Source organism: Rissa tridactyla, chromosome 3 (assembly GCF_028500815.1).
Source record: "Rissa tridactyla isolate bRisTri1 chromosome 3, bRisTri1.patW.cur.20221130, whole genome shotgun sequence".
NCBI lineage: Eukaryota > Metazoa > Chordata > Aves > Charadriiformes > Laridae > Rissa > Rissa tridactyla.
The window spans coordinates 126,919,983-126,937,243 of record NC_071468.1 but is presented as its reverse complement, the minus strand read 5'-3'; the positions used below and the strand labels follow the sequence as shown (position 1 = coordinate 126,937,243).

Sequence of the window (17,261 nt, the reverse complement as noted above, 5' to 3'; positions counted from 1 at the left end):
GAAGAAAATTGTGGATATCCATATTTTGGATCCACATGTTGTTTCAGAGTACCCTAATTTTAAAGACACATGAGAGTGGCAAGAGATGCAGGAGTGAATGACCAGAGACTGGTGTGGAACTGAGCAGCAGACCCACCTTGTCTGCTCACAGGTGACTGAGGATTTCCATAGGAAGGATGGGATCAGTAGCCAAATGGAGATAAAACTAAGTAGAGGAAAAGAGCAGAATCTTTAGTAAATTGTGTAGGAGAAATTCCCAAAGACATTAAAAAACTAGCAGTTAAAGGCAAATGAAAAAGTGACAGTTGCAAAATGCAATAGAAGAAACCAAAGAGGAGATGATAAAAGTAGAAAGCTGAAGCATGATGAAGATCATAGAATGTGTTGGGTTGGAGGGACCTTTAAAGGCCAGATAGTCCAACCCCCTGCAGTGAGCAGGGACATCTTCAAGTAGATCAGGTTGCTCAGAGCCTCATCCAGCCTGGCCTTGGATGTCTCCAGGGATGGGGCCTCCACCCCCTCTCTGGGCAACCTCTTCCAAGATGTAATACATCAACATTTTTTCACATAAAAACGTTTCAAGGAAGACCTGGAAAAAATCATAGAATCATAGGGTTGGAAGGGACCTCTGGAGACCATCCAGTCCAACCCCCTGCCAGAGCAGAGTCACCCAGAGCAGGTGGCACAGGAACGCGTCCAGGCGGGGTTGGAATGTCTCCAGAGATGGAGACTCCCCCACCTCTCGGGGCAGCCTGTGCCAGGGCTCTGCCACCCTCACAGCAAAGAAGTTCCTCCTCATGTTGAGATGGAACTTCCCATGGGCAAGTTTGTGTTTGTTACCTCTTGTCCTGTCCCCGGGCACCACTGAGAAGAGCCTGGCCCCATCCTCCTGACACCCACCCTTTCAGTATTTACAAGCGTTGATAAGGTCCCCCCTCAGCCGTCTTTTTTCCAGACTGAAGAGACCCAAATCCCTCAGCCTTTCTTCATCAGAGAGATGTTCCAAGTCCCCTCATCATCTTGGTAGCCCTTTGCTGTCCCCTCCCCAGCAGTTCCCTGTCCTTCTGGACCCGGGGAGCCCAGAACTGGCCCCAGTGCTCCAGCTGTGGCCTCCCCAGGGCAGAGCAGAGGGGGAGGATGACCTCCCTCCACCTGCTAGCCACACTCTTCTTGATGCCCCCAGGATGCCATTGGCCTTCTTGGCCATGAGGGCACATTGCTGGCCCATGGCCATCCCGTTGTCCACCAGGACTCCCAGGTCTCTTTCCACCGAGCTGCTCTCCAGCAGGTCACCCCCAACCTGTCCTGGTGCAGGGGGTTATTCCTCCCCAGGTGCAGCACCCTACACGTGCCCTTGCTGAATTTCATAAGGTTCCTCTCTGCCCAAATCTCCAGCCTGTCCAGGTCTCTCTGTATGGCGGCACGGCCTCCTGGTGTGTAAAGCGTAAATCCAGTGTTCAAAACTCTGGCTAAAACAAAATTAATGTTGGAGGAGAACCGCTTTGAAGAACTTGCCATGACTATAAACGCAAACCTCTATGACAGTATTCTTTTACACGTGGCACTAGTAGCTACATCTGTACACAGGACATACTGCTACAAGATCTTGTTTTGTCCCAGTGGAGAGAGGCCAGCCATATGGATGTGTACATCCACCGCTTCTAAATTCTATTACTCCAATGTAAAATACACGTGATAGTGTTAGCTATGAGATAAATCTGCTTAATTGAGCAACACATACCACAAAAGCCAAATAAAGCCAATTACTCCAAATACTGCGTTCCTTTTAAAGCTGTATGTCATTTTACCACAGAAATCATGTCTGGTACATAACATATATCCCAAGCTCCAGGTTTCAACTTTCGTATTTTCCCATGGAAACTATTCAAATGAGCGGAAAGAGAATTGTTCCAGGAGATCACCATCCTTAGCTACAAAACAAGGAATGGCGGCCTGCTTAGGTGGCAGGTTAGAGCAGGAATCTCTACTTTCCTGTCAACCAAAGCAGGAACCTGATCTCCTTGGTCTAAACTAAGAGTTGTGAACACACCCAACTACTCTCTGGCCCTGCATTCTGCTGCCAAATCTCTAAACAAAACCTGGTCTCTGGGACTAAACACATTCTGCTCCATCAATGCAGTGGAACGCTGCTTTACAGCCTGTGATCCATGGACCACCTGGGGCTGACGGACTATGCCCATGGCATCAGCAGGTCATGATGAAGGAAGCAACCTGGCAGGTGCTACACAGCAGAGCGCAGAATCATAGAACCATAGGGTTGGCAGGGACCTCTGGAGATCATCCCGTCCAACCCCCGGCCAGAGCAGGGTCACCCAGAGCAGGTGGCACAGGAACGCGTCCAGGCGGGGTTGGAATGCCTCCAGAGACGGAGACTCCACCACCTCTCTGGGCAGCCTGTGCCAGGGCTCTGCCACCCTCACGGGAAAGAAGTTCCTCCTCTTGTTTAGGTGGAACTAACCTTTTCAAATAATCTACGTTCCACTGGAAAGCTTAGGGACCAGCAAAACAGAAAAGATGGAAGCGCATTGCAGAATTTGTATCCAGAAAAGAAATGATGGGCTTAAAAACTCACGGAACACTGAGATGCTCCATGGTGCCAAGTCAGATGATGGCTCTGACCAGGGCATGGAAAACACGAGTGAGTGTATCACAAGACCCAGCCTGAGTTGTGTGAAGACTCTGCTGAGTAGCAGCTTCACATCTTCCCGTACTCCGTAAAAATGCTACACAGAATTAGTGCCTTACGCTCCCCCAGCCATCACAGCCAGGAATTAACGCACCAGGGCAGCACGGACTGAAATACCTCTGCAGAGCCCTCCTTTTGAACATGCTTCCAGATGTTTTTCGCTCCTACAAGTGCCTCCGAGAGGGCACCAGTCTTCCTAATCAGAGTGGTGATGTCTACAGCAGTTTGTAGCTCCTTTCCCTTTCTTTAAAGCAATCAACAGAGAATCTAAATAGTTTACAACTGGTCTTTAAGGATCAGGTTCACAATCAGAAGAGTCTTCCTTAATGACAACCTACAACTCGGGCAGTGCAGGAAATCACCTACTGCTGGTACAGGAGATTTTAATGCTACATTTTTCTTATTAAGCCTTTTGTTTACCTACTGACAAGCCAAGGACAATGCAGATCTCCATGAAAATGTCCAGATTCCCTACAGCAAAAACTGAAAAAAAAATGTTGGCTCCCAAGTAATCATAAACACATTGTCTCAAAATCACAGTAAGGACAAAAGGGAGGGTAGTTTCCCTATGGATGTCAGCAACACATTCCGAGCGGCAAAGCAGAGACTGAATCAAAAGCATGAATTCAGGAGAATTCTAAAATAATTCTGAGTGTCTGTAAACGTATATTACATTTCTTACTGGAAGCTAGAATTCACAGAAACCCGGGGAAGCACAGAAAGAAAGAAAAATGTGAAAATAAGGCAATTCTGCTTCTGGAAAGAAAGTTTCCCCTGTGCTTCAGGAAAGGCAGAGAAGAGAAATGGCAACGCAACCCAGCCAGAGACTGAAAATCCTGCCCAGGCACTGACCTGCCCCTCTGGAAGCGCTGGGGGGCCCTGGGGGGGTGGAGAGCCCCCGGCCCAGGCTGCCCAGAGAAGCTGTGGCTGCCCCATCCCTGGAGGGGTTCAAGGCCAGGTTGGCCGGGGCTTGGAGCAACCTGGGCTGGTGGGAGGTGTCCTTGCCCAGGGCACGGGGTGGCACTGGGTGGGCTTTAAGGTCCCTTCCCACCCAAACCAGTCTGTGATAACTTCTGAGGAAACCCCCTTCATCCTTTCAAGAAATGTGAAAGAGGCAAAAAATAAAAATGGCATCATCACCACAGTTCTGTGGGGGTTTTGAAGGTGATTTTGTTTTTCTTTTTTCCCTTTTTTTCCAAGGAAAGCCAAAAGGGAATGCCAGTGCGAGGCTCTGCCTGTCCTTGTGAGAAGTAAAAGGCTGCCCCCAGGTGAGGCGGCTTCGCAGCTGCTAAACACCAACTTTGCCATTTTAGGAAAGGCAGAAATTCTCAATCGCACTCAGAAATTGTTGAAATTATTTTGATCTTCTGGGAAAGTAAAAGATTTATTTGTCACAGAAGGTGTCCAAAGCCTGAGTTATAACACCTGACCGAAGAACAATTACAAATGTTAATGAACATTTTTGAATTGGGAACTCCTGAACAGGAACCGCATTCTCCCCGTCACACACGTTTGGGTTTTGTAAACTGTTGTGTTTCAGGTAAGGTACAATCCTTGCCCTAGAGAACCTGTGAGCGAGCAAAGTATCTCTACAAACATTAACGTAAGCTTAAGATAACAGCCATGGCAAGTTTAAAAGCCAGATATTCTTTTCTATATTTTCCCTTTGTTATAAAAGGGAGAGGAAAAAAAACCAGTCTGAAGACTTCTTCCTCTTGTATTTACAAAGGATCCTATTCCTACAAAAGCAGAACTAAAGAGATCAGAACGCCGGCACAAAAGCATACTGCTATTATGCTGTGAATTAGCATGCAAATTGAGATGACGGCTCTCCAAAATAACGTGCTGGCCTGTTCCTTTAGATCAATACTGGCAATCCACGGAGTTTATTTGATGCCTTGAGAAAGAAAATATGTGATATTTTACCTGTAAATGCTATTTCACCAATAAAACAAGCTCAGTTCAGAGCTTAATTGCCTTTTGCTTATATCAGAGTTGAAAAGACAACCAAGGAAATTGCAGGATTATTTTTTTTTTTTTTAAAAAAGGTGTCAACCGAAGTGTTCAAGTGCCTCTGAAGTAACTCAGCAGTGATTGCCAGAGTAATTAATGAGAATATTTACAAGCTGTGGAGGAGACAAACATCTGGTTGGGAGGAAAGGTTAGGGAACAAAAGCACTGTGCTCTGACGAGCTGCAATCCAGAGGAAACTAATTTGTGGTGGAAATCAACAACTGGCTCCAGAACAAGTCTCCAGAACACTACACGGCAACGTGTCCAAGGTACCAGTAGCATAAAGGACGGATCTTTATGGACTGAGCCCGTTTTTACCAGATAAACATTCTTTACAGACTGGTGGTGGAGGAGGAGAACTTCAGGGAATGATTTCATGGGATTTGCGTTGCAATCACACTGAGAATCACAAAATCATGAACGGCTGAGGCTGGAAGGGACCTCTGCAGACCTGCTCAAAGCAGGGTCATCCCCGGCTGCTGCTCGGGCCATTGTCCCGCCAGGTTGCTGAGAAGACTGGAGCGGTGTCTTCTTTACTGCTTCCCACCAGTTTTATTTGCACATATTGATAAGGTCCCCCGAGCCTTCTCCTCTCGGGGCTCAGCAGTGTCCCCTCCGTCAGCCTGCCCTCGTGCCACACGTCCTGCAGTCCCTTAATCAGCTTTGTGGCCCTTCACTGGACAAACTCCAGTAAGTCCACGTCTCCCTTGTACTGGAGAGCCCAGCACTGGACACTATGCCAGATCTGGTCTCGCCAGCGCTGAGCAGAGGGCAGCAACCATCTCCCTCGACCCGCCAGCTATGCTCTTCCTAATGCAGCCCAGCACACTGCTGGCCTTTTCTGCTTCGAGATGACGTTCGACTTGGCGTCTACCAGGAGCCCCAAGTCCTTTTCTGCCCAACTGTTTTCCAGGCAGTCAGCCCCCGCTGTGCACTGGCACATGGGGTTATTCCTTCCCAGGCGTTGGACTCCGCACTTCCCAGTGCCGAACTTTACGAGTCTCATGAGGAAAGAGGCAAAATTATTTTTAATCACATACTCGTGAATCTGCACTGGGAGAATCATCTTATACCTCTTGGGATACCCAACTACAGCCTTGCAAAACTGTTCTGAAGAAACAGTTCAGCACCTCTAGTAAAGCATCTGCAGTGAAAACAAAAATAAAAAACCCTTGTGTAACGCCAAAAAGTGAAGTTTACCTTGAGCAGGGAGGTTGTTCGTAACAAGCTGTCCTTTCGTCCAAGTTTGCCTCTGAACCTGAAGGATCCGCCTTTATAATTTGCACTGATAAAGGTGGGAGGGCTGCACAGTTCTCACGCGTTCTAGCGCCAGATCACAACACAACAGAGGTTCGTCCGCCAGAGAGGTCTTGGCAGCAGCCCGAGCAAAGCTGGCCATGGGGTGGATGTCAGAGCTCCTCTCCCTATTGAGACCGCTCCTGATTCCAGTTTACGCTGGATGCGAGAACCTGTCACTAAGAAATCGTGTAGTGCTGAAACCTCGGTGCCAGCTGTAGCTTGACATTTGAAAACTGACCGTACCAAACTCATTAAGGGCCCAAATCAGCGTCTGAAACTTAAGCCTTTTTAATAATCATAGAATCTTCATGGTTGGAAAGGACCTTTGAGATCATCGAGTCCAACCAGACAACCTACAATCTCTGCCACTAGAGCATGCCCTGAAGTGCCACATCCAGACGTTCCTTAAACACCTCTAGGGATGGGGACTCAACCCCCTCCCTGGGCAGGCTGGTCCAGTGCCTGACCACTCTTTCAGTAAAGTCATTCTTCCTAATATCTAACCTAAACCTCCCCTGCCGCAGCTTCAGCCCATTTCCTCTGGTCCCGTCATTATTCCCCTGGGAGAAGAGGCCAACCCCCACCTCTCTCCACCCTCCTTTCAGGGAGCTGTAGCGGGCAATGAGGTCTCCCCTCAGCCTCCTCTTCTCCAAGCTAAACATGCCCAGCTCCCTCAGCCTCTCCTCATATGCCCTGGTCTCCAGACCCCTCACCAGCCTGGTCGCTCTCCTCTGGACACGCTCCAGCACCTCAATGTCCCTCTTGTACAGCGGGGCCCAGACCTGAACACAGCACTCGAGGTGAGGCCTCACCAGTGCCGAGTACAGAGGCACCATCACTTCCCTGCTCCTGCTGGCCACGCTGTTCCTGATACAAGCCAGAATGCTGTTGGCCTTCTTGGCCACCTGGGCACACTGCTGGCTCATGTTAAGCTGGCTCCACCAGCACCCCCAGGTCCTTTTCTGCCGGGCAGCTTTCCAGCCACTCTGCCCCAAGCCTGTAGCGTTGCCTGGGGTTGTTGTGGCCGACATGCAGGACCCGGCACTTGGCCTTTTTAAACCTCATACAGTTGGCCTTGGCCCATGGACCCAGCCTGTCCAGGGCCCTCTGTAGAGCCTTCCTACCCTCCAGCAGATCAACACTCCCACCTAGCTTGGTGTCATCTGCAAACTTACTGAGGGTGCACGCAATCCCCTCATCCAGATCATCAATGAAGATATTAAACAAAACCGGCCCCAAAACTGAGCCCTGAGGGACACCACTGGTGACCGGCCGCCAAGAGGATTTCACCCCATTGATCACGACTCTCTGGGCACGGCCATCCAGCCAGTTTTTAACCCAGCAAAGAGTACACTTGTCTATGCCATGATTCGCCAGCTTCCCCAGGAGAATGCTGTGGGGGCCGGTGTCAAAGGCCTTACCAAAGTCCAGATAGACAATGTCCACAGCCTTCCCCGCATCCAGAAGGCAGGTCACATGGTCATAGAAAGAGATCAGGTTGGTTAGGCAGGACCTCCCCTTCCTAAACCCATGCTGGCTGGCCCCGATCCCTTGGCTGCCCTGCACTTGCCATGAGAGCTCACTCAAGATGATCCTCTCCATGATCTTTCCTGGTACCGAGGTCAGGCTGACAGGCCTGTAGTTCCCCGGATCCTCCTTCTGACCCTTCTTGTAGATGGGCATCACATTAGCCACCCTCCAGTCATCTGGCACCTGCCCTGTTGACCAAGATTGTTGATAACTGATGGAGAGAGGCTTGGTGAGCTCTCCCGCCAGCTCCCTGAGTACTCTTGGGTGAATCCCATCCGGCCCCATAGACTTACGTACGTCTAGGTGCAGAAGCAGATCATTGACTGCTTCCTCCTGGATTATGGCTGGGTTGTTCTGCTCTCCATCCTTATCTTCCAGCTCAGGAGGCTGAGCACCCTGGGGGTAGCTGGTCTGACTATTGAAGACGGAGGCAAAGAAGGCATTCAGTATCTCAGCCTTCTCCTCGTCCTTGGTTGCAACTTTCCCCCCCGCGTACAGTAAGGGATGGAGATTCTCCCTGGCTCTCTTTCTGTTGATGTATTTCTAAAAGCTTTTTTTGTTGTCCTTAATGTTAGTGGCCAAGTTGAGCTCCAGCTGGGCTTTTGCCTTCCTAATTTTCTCTCTGAATAACCTAACGAGATCTCTGTACTCCTCCTGAGTTGCCTGTCCCTTCTTCCAAAGGTGGTAAACCCTCCTTTTATTCCTAAGTCCCATCAGAAGTTCCTTATTCATCCAGACTGGCCATTTTCCCCGCCCTTTAGACTTGCGACACCTGGGGACAGCCTGCTCCTGGGCCTTTAAGATTTCCTTCTTGAAGAGCGTCCAGCCTTCCTGGACGCCTTTGCCCTTCAGGACTGTCTCCCAAGGGACTCTCTCAACCAGTGTCCTGAACAAGCCAAAGTCCACCCTTCAGAAGTCCAAGGTGGAGGTTTTGCTAACCCTCCTCCTTACATCGCTAAAAATTGAAAACTTGACCAATTGTGAAGGAAACAACCCCAGTATTTTGTCTGGGAACCCAAAGCCTCAGATTTCAGCTCTAAGGTCGACACAGGGAGATGTTTTTGCCTATCTTCTGGAAAATTTTCAATTGAAAGGAGATAGGCATTCCTGTAACCTCCTACAAGCATACCTTTCAACAAAATTTATGGTTTTCTAATACATGCAGATACTAAAACAGGCACAACCCTTACATAGTAACTTCGGAATAATTTAGTCACAGACTCCACAGCAGTAGCCATAGTCAGCAAAAGCTTCACATCTTCCATCCCCTGCTTTTTAAAGATTGAAAATGACCATTTGATAGGAGATATTCAATGAATATCCACAGCAACAATGAACTCTCGCATATGTCCTGTCCCAGACTTTAAACTATAAAAGCTTCTGGCTTGCGTTTTCCTCACGGGCACATCCGTAACCAGAGCCGTGTCTTCCCTCAACATTTCTTTTCCCGCCACATGTCCCAGTAATCCCAAGCTCATTCCTTCTACTGTCCCCATCCTTCCCATTTGCTATTTTTACTTTCCCATGGCCAGGCCCAACACCAAACCTCCCTGCACTCCTTTTAGTGCAGGGACTAACCCTGACCTGATGTGCACCGGCTGCTGAGCCGGCTCTGGCTCCCCACATCCCCCTGGACATCAGCCACAACCATTGCTATGCGGCACTTGTGAGCAGAGGAACTGCTCCCGACTCGGGAGCAAAAATCCCACTTTATTTTTCTAAGAAAAAAAAAAAAAAAAGTAGTAACTTAGAGGGCAAGAACACTGGCACAAATTATCGATGGTAACACAGCTCAGCAAGCAGCTTGGGAGGCAGCTGTAGACGAGGCTGATCAGAACGAGAAACATAATTTTAATGCCACAAACGTTAAAAATTATCCTATCACGTTATCTGAATGCGAAACCTATGTGTAACAAGACTCCTACGTGTAACATAGGATAAAATCTGGGGACCGACTAGCAGGTCGGATGGATGGGGAGAATCTCTGGCTGCTTGGAACAAAGTGCCAGAAAAAGGGATGCTCGTGCAACTGGTGCCAGTGAAGATGGTGAGACCGGGATGTGCATATCCTCGAGCAGCCACAGCACAGTGCGGGCAGAAGCTGTCCGGTAATACAGGAATGCATGCACTAATCTACGAGGATTACTATCCTGGGTATCTACTAATTTCCTCCAGGTACTTCCAAGCAGAAAATAAGACCCAACTATGGATTATCTCCAGATCTTTCCACCATTTCACTTCTGCCCAAACATGATGTTTAAACATTTTACCCTTACCTAAGCTCTGTGCTATTCAATCCTGACCTGTAACTCATGTAAACATTGCTACTGCCTGCTTCCTTACCGTATTTATTCCCTGCTGTGTGCTTTTCTGGAAGTACAGGTTTATAAGGATAAGAGGATAAAGGAAGAGGCAGAAAGCAAGAGGTCGCTGCTGCCCTTCTACTGGTGCAACCTGTCAGACGAGGACGGGAAAGACACCGCAGTACTGCAGTTTACCCAGTATTTTAACTGGATCAACCTCCCCGCCATTTTGTAAGTTTTCCCATAAGATTTGTCTCCATGAAATTGCTCCCCTCAAAACTTTTTTAAAAAAATGTGGGCTTTTTTTGATGAGACTGACAGGAAACGTCTGTAAACATATAGAGCAATTGGGAAATGCACCTTCTCTTCTGCTGCAATAAAGAACAGGCCCATTGAGCATCTCGGCTCCAGTTTTCCTCCGTGCTGAACAAATGCAGATTAAATTCACAACCAGATACGCTTGGCGAAAGGATCACGAGAAGACAATGAAACAAATGCCAAGATACAGCACATCAGAATCACAGCAGTACTTAGCCATGGCACAGGAAGAAATGTCAAGAAACAGAGGATGGAATACAAATCACGAAAAGTTAGCTAGAGACAGCCTGCCAAGCTCTGCCTGTAAACAGACAGGGAAAAACCAGAGTCTGGGGTTTATCTACCTGCATCTTAAAAGGAAGAAGTCTCTACACCTTGAAATGACTACAGACACCTTAAGCGGAAGAAGAGGTAACAACCCGTAGGGCAGGGGTTGTGAAGGATGATAACATGATTTTACTCTGCGGTGAAGGAAACAAAAGATGAAGTTTAGTTTACGGATGAAGAAAAAAAAAAAAAGAAGGTTTTTTTTTTTCCCCTAGAAGTCACATACAAAATGTCATACACATATACTGTGTGCAACTGTAAAAGAAATTGAACACGCCATCTTTTTAGCCTCTAAAAAACCCAAATAGTTTCGATACGCTTTCACAACCTTCTGCAGGAAACCTCTTTGCTTCCCTGAACTCCGCAAAGCCCTCTCAGCCAGCTGACTCTCTCATCGCTCTCTCTCACTGTTAATCTTCAGTTTTCCATCCCTTATTGCTCCTGAAAGACTTTCCACGCGCAGCAAACCCAGGAAATTTTAGCTAAATAAAGGTCTGGAAGTGAAAGGAGCTCAGCATTCACCCCCCGTAGTGAGCGCTGGTGACTCATGTGCTCAGATGCTACTCAAGACAGACATTTGACTGGGTACCAAAATCGCTGGGAGTTAGTTAGCACTTGAAAGCATATGTTAAGGCATAGTTCAAGCGAAGTTTTTTAATAAAGTTTCAGAACAAACATGAACATTTACAGAATATTGCTTTTCTGCTGCTCGTTTTTTCATCTTCCACTACTAACAATGCCAGAGCTTTAAAAGTAATCTTGTTTCGCAGTGTTTCATAAAGAATCGGTCTTCATCCCAGAAGTGTTTTCACTCTAACCAAAGTCTGGCCTTAACTGCTCTGGGACTAAGAGCGTTACAGTGGAAACGATGAAGGCATTAAGTGCTTCGTTACGTGAGAAGGGACAGATATTTACATATGTTGAACAGAACCCCTGCTCTGACCAGATGTTTCAAAGAGGAAAATGTTCCATTTACCATTTTCGACATGGGCGAGTCTGTGCATGAGAGGCAGCCACACAAGGCACTGAGGAGGCGGATCAGCCATCAATGTGTCTAAAAACATGTTTAGCGTGATCTTTTTCTGCAAAGAAAAGAGAAATACAACTTAATTATAAGAAAAATTTCGATTTTCTATACCAAAAACTACTTCAGCCTTAAAATCTCTCTATGACTCAACTCCTGTATACCCGGAATATTTCATATGCTATAAAGAGATACAAATCACAGCTTGGCTCAGGGAGTTTCAATCTGTATTAGGCAAACAGTAACACCACAAAGAAGGTATTAGTATAGACATGATACAATCATCCAAAAAAAAATTGATAAACAGATGAACAGAAAACTGCAAGAAATGGAAGACAGGATTGGTTCCTGAGTTAAAGATTCTCATTTTGAAGAGGGATACACCAAATGTGAGCGCAGGTTATTTAACAACGGAGGAAACGGTGTTTCAAACATACAGACGGCACTGAAAAAAGCAGACACACACAACAGTAATTACAAATAATATTCGTACACGATCCACACAGTGATTTATTCTTTTAAAGGCAAAATAAGAAAAAAAGAGGTAAGGGGAAAACTAGATTTAAGATTTTAAACAACTGTCAATAAAACTGAAATTGAAATGAAATCATTAGGGAAGGAAGTCAGGCGTGTTAAGAGTAATATTTTCTAAGGTTTCAAATTCAAGCGAGAAGAGAAAACTTCTGCTGCAAACACAAACAGATGGAGATAACCGGTAAGAAAACCAGCTAAGGATATTACGGACACGAAGACAGACTCTGGATGCTCAGGAACTTCTCCTGGGCAGGAGAGCAGCTGCTCAGGTGGCACCTTCTCCTCCTGGTGGCACACGGCAGCGTTACTGCAGGGAGCAGCCCCCCAGGGAGGGCGCGCAGAGCCAGAGGGAGAGCCAGGCTGCTTCCCTCCGAGCTGTGGAAGGAACCGCAGCTTCCACCGCCAGCTCGCGCGCCAAAAAATAAGGTGGTTTTTGTTTGCGGGTTTTCTTTCGGTTGTGAGTTGTTTGGGTTTTGTTTTGTTTTTTAATTAAAGAGAAAGTCTATATTTAGAGCATCGATATTTTTGTCATTAGCGGTGAATATATACATCTAATACCTCTACAGCTAACTACCCTGGAGAGATAATATGGAATTATGATTATCTATCCCCGTTATCATTAAGGAATTATAACAAGGGGCGATGGTTTAAACTAGAGCAGGGCAGGTTTAGATCAGACATTAGGATGAAGCTCTTTACGCTGAGGGTGGTGAGACACTGGCCCAGGTTGCCCAGAGAGGGGGTGGAGGCCCCACCCCTGGAGACATCCAAGGCCAGGCTGGATGAGGCTCTGAGCAACCTGATCTAGTTGTGGATGTCTCTGCTGACTGCAGGGGGTTGGACGAGATGGCCTTTAGAGGTCCCTTCCAACCCAACACATTCTGTGATTCTATGAAAATACAAAGAAATATTTCATGTTACGTCTTCCAACTTTTATAAGGGGTCCTTGTTCTGGTCTCGCTGCTTAGTAAATGAAAAGCTTCTCCTGAATAGTGAGCTGCTGCCACAAGAGGGGCCAAGAACTCCCTTTGCCAGGTATGACACCGGAGGCGCTGCCTGGAGAAGCCCGAACGCCTGGCACTGGCCTGGCCACCCCAGCCTTCCTCCTCCTCACAGCCACCTCCTCCCTGTCACAGCCACCCTGCCTTCTCCTCTCTGTGGGTGAAGAAATCCAAAATCTATTAACAAATGCACATCTCGGTAAGGCCACGAAGACTCTAAACATGCTGAGCCAAGCCTCCTGCTAGAAGGCGAACCACAGTTTGTACCTGGGAATGAACTGACTGTGGTACGCGACGTCCGAGACCAGAAGGGGCTGCTCGGAACCACTGTGCTCATGATGTGAAACGGCAGCATCGCCTTTAATTGATGTGCAGATTGGATGTTTCGAATCTTAACATAATTACCTCGTTGCATACTTGTATAGGTATTGTATGACTTCATAAGAATGCCTCCAAGGTTCCCAATTTTACCTTGGCCTTCATCTCTCAAACTGCTTCATACACAGGAGTGTGGAGGTTACTCCAAATACTAAATACTGCACACAGCAGACAAGCTTCCTGGGGACAAGACTCGGGATCCATCAGACATCACACCATTTTTAAACAGCGTAAAAGGGAGGACCCTGGGAACTACCAGCCAGCCTCACCTCCACACCTCTGAGGATCATGGAGCAGAGCCTCCTAGAAGCTGTGTTAAAGCACATGGAGGACAGGGAGGTGATTTAAGACAGCCAGCATGGCTTCACCAAGGGCAACTCATGCCTGACTAATGTAGTGGCCTTCTGTGATGTGACTGCATCAGTGGACAAGAGCAGAGCTATAGATGTCATGCACCTGGACTTCTGTAAGGCCTTTCATACGATTCACCACAACATTCTGGCCACTAAATTGGGCAGAGATAAGTTTGATGGATGGACTGTTAGATGGATAAGGAATTGGATGGATGGCTGCGTCCAAAGAGTTAGAGTCAGTGGCTCAATGTCCAAGTGGAAGCCAGTAATGAGTGGTGTCCCTCAAAGGTCTGTACTGGGACCAACACTAATATCTTCATCAATGACATGGACAGCGGGATTGAGGGCACCCTCTGCAGATTTCCAGGCAACACCGCGCTGAGTGGGGCAGTGACACGCCTGAGGGATGGGATGCCATCCAGAGGGACCTGGACAGGCTGGAGAAGTGGGTCTCTGTGAACCTCATGAGGTCCAACCAGTCCAAGTGCGGGGTCCTGCCCCTGGGTTGGGACAACCCCTGGTGCCAGTCCAGGCTGGGGATGGAGGGATGGAGAGCAGCCCTGCCGAGGAGAACTTGGGAGTACTGGTGGACAAAAAATTGGACATGAGCCAGCCATGGGCACTTGCAGTCCAGAAAGCCAGCTGCATCCTGGGCTGCATCAAAAGAAGCATGGCCAGCAGGGCGAGGGAGGGGATTCTGCCCCTCTACTCTCCTGAGACTCCACTTGGTGTATGGTGTCCAGCTCCGGGGCCCATAGAATCATAGAATCTTCATGGTTGGAAGGGACCTTTGAGATCATCGAGTCCAACCATACACACACAAAAAAAACCCCCTACAATCCTCTGTCACTAGAGCATGCCATGGCACAAGACAGACATGGACCTGTCGGAGCAGGTCCAGAGGAGGCCACAACAACCGTCAGAGGGCTGAAACACCTCTGCTATGGAGAAAGTTGTTCAGCCTGGAAAAGAGAAGGCACACGGGAGGTGTGCACAGTCAGGTCAGACGGGGCTTTGAGCAGCCTGATCTAGTGAAAGACATCCCTGCCTGTGGCAAAGGGCTTGGACTAGATGACCTTCAGAGGTCCCTTCCAACCCAAACCATTCTATGGCTCTATGATTAGACAGTGACATACGATACGGACCGTGGCAGAACGACCTAAGCTTCTTTCTGCTACAGACAAGGATGTTCCTCAAAGAAATGGTTCCCTTTAAGCAGTGAGAACCTTATGAGTTTTCAAAGCCCGTTACAGAGTGATGCAACTTCCATGTACTTCACAAGAGGGCAGCAGGGACACGGGCTTTGGGGTTTTTTCAGTGTTACAGGTAGGAAATTTTGCAACCAGTTGACCAAAAAGAATCAGGCAGCATTATCACTGCTACAGCCTGTCCGTCTGGTTACAGGCATTCTCGGTGATGGCTGAGTTGACAGGAAAGCAAACAGCAGTCTCCTGGAAGTGATGAATGTGTCAGAGAAGGAGCCTAGATAAAGCCCTTTCTTGTAGCTGGTCTAACATCTCCTACTGGGTTCAGAACCCAACCACGGAGCAACCACAAAAACATCACTCAGTCACCATTTGCAATGCAAACCGAAATAATCTGCCAGCAGGTTCCAAACTCCAAGCACCTAAACTGAAAATTAGTAAATGTGAAGGCACAACCAGTCATGAGGGTCAAATGCTCCCCAGGAGAACAAACACTTCCGCCCAGATACTTTCTGTAATCACCTGCTCACTCTCTACCCTATCTTCGTAATTGTTTTTACTAGTTGCTGTTAGCATACCTACTTGTCTTTATAGCTCTGTAGGCTCAGATCTTCTTGCAGGCGGGTGCAGTGGCAGGTTAGAGCAATGCTACTCTTCTAGTTAGAGTATCATAGGCTTGCTTCAACAGCAAAAACTCAGCCGGTTTTATTGTTACACTGCCAATGTGCTTGTTCCAACAAGATGTTACTGCATCTATTTCCCCACAAAATACTGGCACAAACCCACACCCCCGGAGCCAACACAAAGATATGCAATGTTTAACTCTGCAGTGATCAAACCAAGTTATGCTGAGCTCAGCAGCTGGGTATTGGACCCTGCCTAGAGCCCCAACTGTCCTGCATCCGATGCTTAAACTGCAGCTCTATCAGAGCATGCTCACACCTCCCTTTATACACAAGACCACCCTGCCCTTAATAAATATATCCTTATTACTGGCTTTAACAAGGCTGCACACCCTGACCATCCCCCTGGCACTGTTAAGCCCGTGCGGGCAGTTCAGCTCAGCCTAAGGCAGCCGATGCTTTGCTTTAGCAGAGCTTTCACATGAGCAAGGTATGGACAAATCGATGCCCGCTTCTGCAGTTCACGCTGCCGAGTTTCAACAGAATAACCTGCAGTTTGACCCTACAGAAGCCAAGCGCCCAAGACTCGGAAGTGAACTTCTCAGCTCAGTAAAAACACTGCAATTAAACTGCTCTGTAAATGAGACACGACGTGGACACACCTCTGCAGTGACAGGACAGGCTGTGCCATAAACACAGGAAGATTCTGATTAAGGCACAGAATGTCACGGTGATGCAGCATCTCCACGACAGATGGGACTGTGGCCAAGTGAACATAAGTCTTAAGAAAAGTATGACATGATATCTTACATCTGTGGAAGCCCCCACTTGACCTAGAATACTAAACTATTACTGGAAGCTCTTTATGCATCTGGAAGCCATCACAAAGAATGCAGCTCTTGCCAAAAGCATCCCAATAAATTCCATTTTGCGTGGGCAACAAGTTGAATTATTCCATCTGCGACCCAAGAAATGAAGCAGAGTTGTGGAGTGTACACAGCCACTGACACTTCTTTGCCTAATTGCCCTTTCGCCACTCCAACAGCAGTAAATTATTAGCCTTTTGCACCTCAAAGAGGAGGCCCCCAGAACCAGGACCTCCACGAACAGCCAGGAACCACAGCTGGCCAGGAAGCCTTTCTCTCTTGGTAGTTTAAGTAACACGAGGGAATGTTCCTGGCACTAAAACTCAATCATGCATGCTTTTATGCTGTTAAACCCGTGTCTGGTTCAACCGCTCAATCTCCCAAATGATTCCAACAGCCAGATCAGGTGTTAACATCAGCTAGGAATCATTTTTAATAACCAGTTTCCATGTAACCACCCTGCTTGAGGGAATAAGAGAGTTCAATAGCATGGCTGTGGTTAGACTATTGCAGTTGGCCTCAGGAGGCCAGAACAGCTCACGGCACAGTTGAGTGAACCAGCACAGATGTAGCTTACGTGTCCATCGTGTCAACCCCAACGTCTGAAACCCCACAGCTTTACCAATGCCATCTGGAGAGAACTTCAGCAAAACCATAGGCTGTAACAGGAGAACATCATGGAAGTACCTCTCGGAAGCTTATTTTCAAATCCAGAAGGCATAAGAAAATGAAATGAAACAAAATCTCAGACAGGTTATTCATCTACTTCCCAGGTTTCAA

At 47.6% G+C, this 17,261-nt stretch overlaps 1 protein-coding gene across 13 annotated transcripts in view; it reads right to left on the bottom strand.

Annotated features, from left to right (window-relative positions):
- Positions 1–17,261, bottom strand: part of DTNB (dystrobrevin beta) — a 230,043-nt gene that overhangs the window by 172,117 nt on the left and 40,665 nt on the right. For all 13 annotated transcript variants that reach the window (XR_008465325.1, XR_008465327.1, XR_008465324.1 and 10 more), the window contains one exon: positions 11,474–11,579. Coding sequence is in view for 8 of the 13 variants with exons in the window: in XM_054194714.1 (XP_054050689.1) it covers positions 11,474–11,579 (106 nt within the window). In the remaining 5 variants the exon portion in view is untranslated. The remainder of the gene's footprint in view (positions 1–11,473; positions 11,580–17,261) is intronic.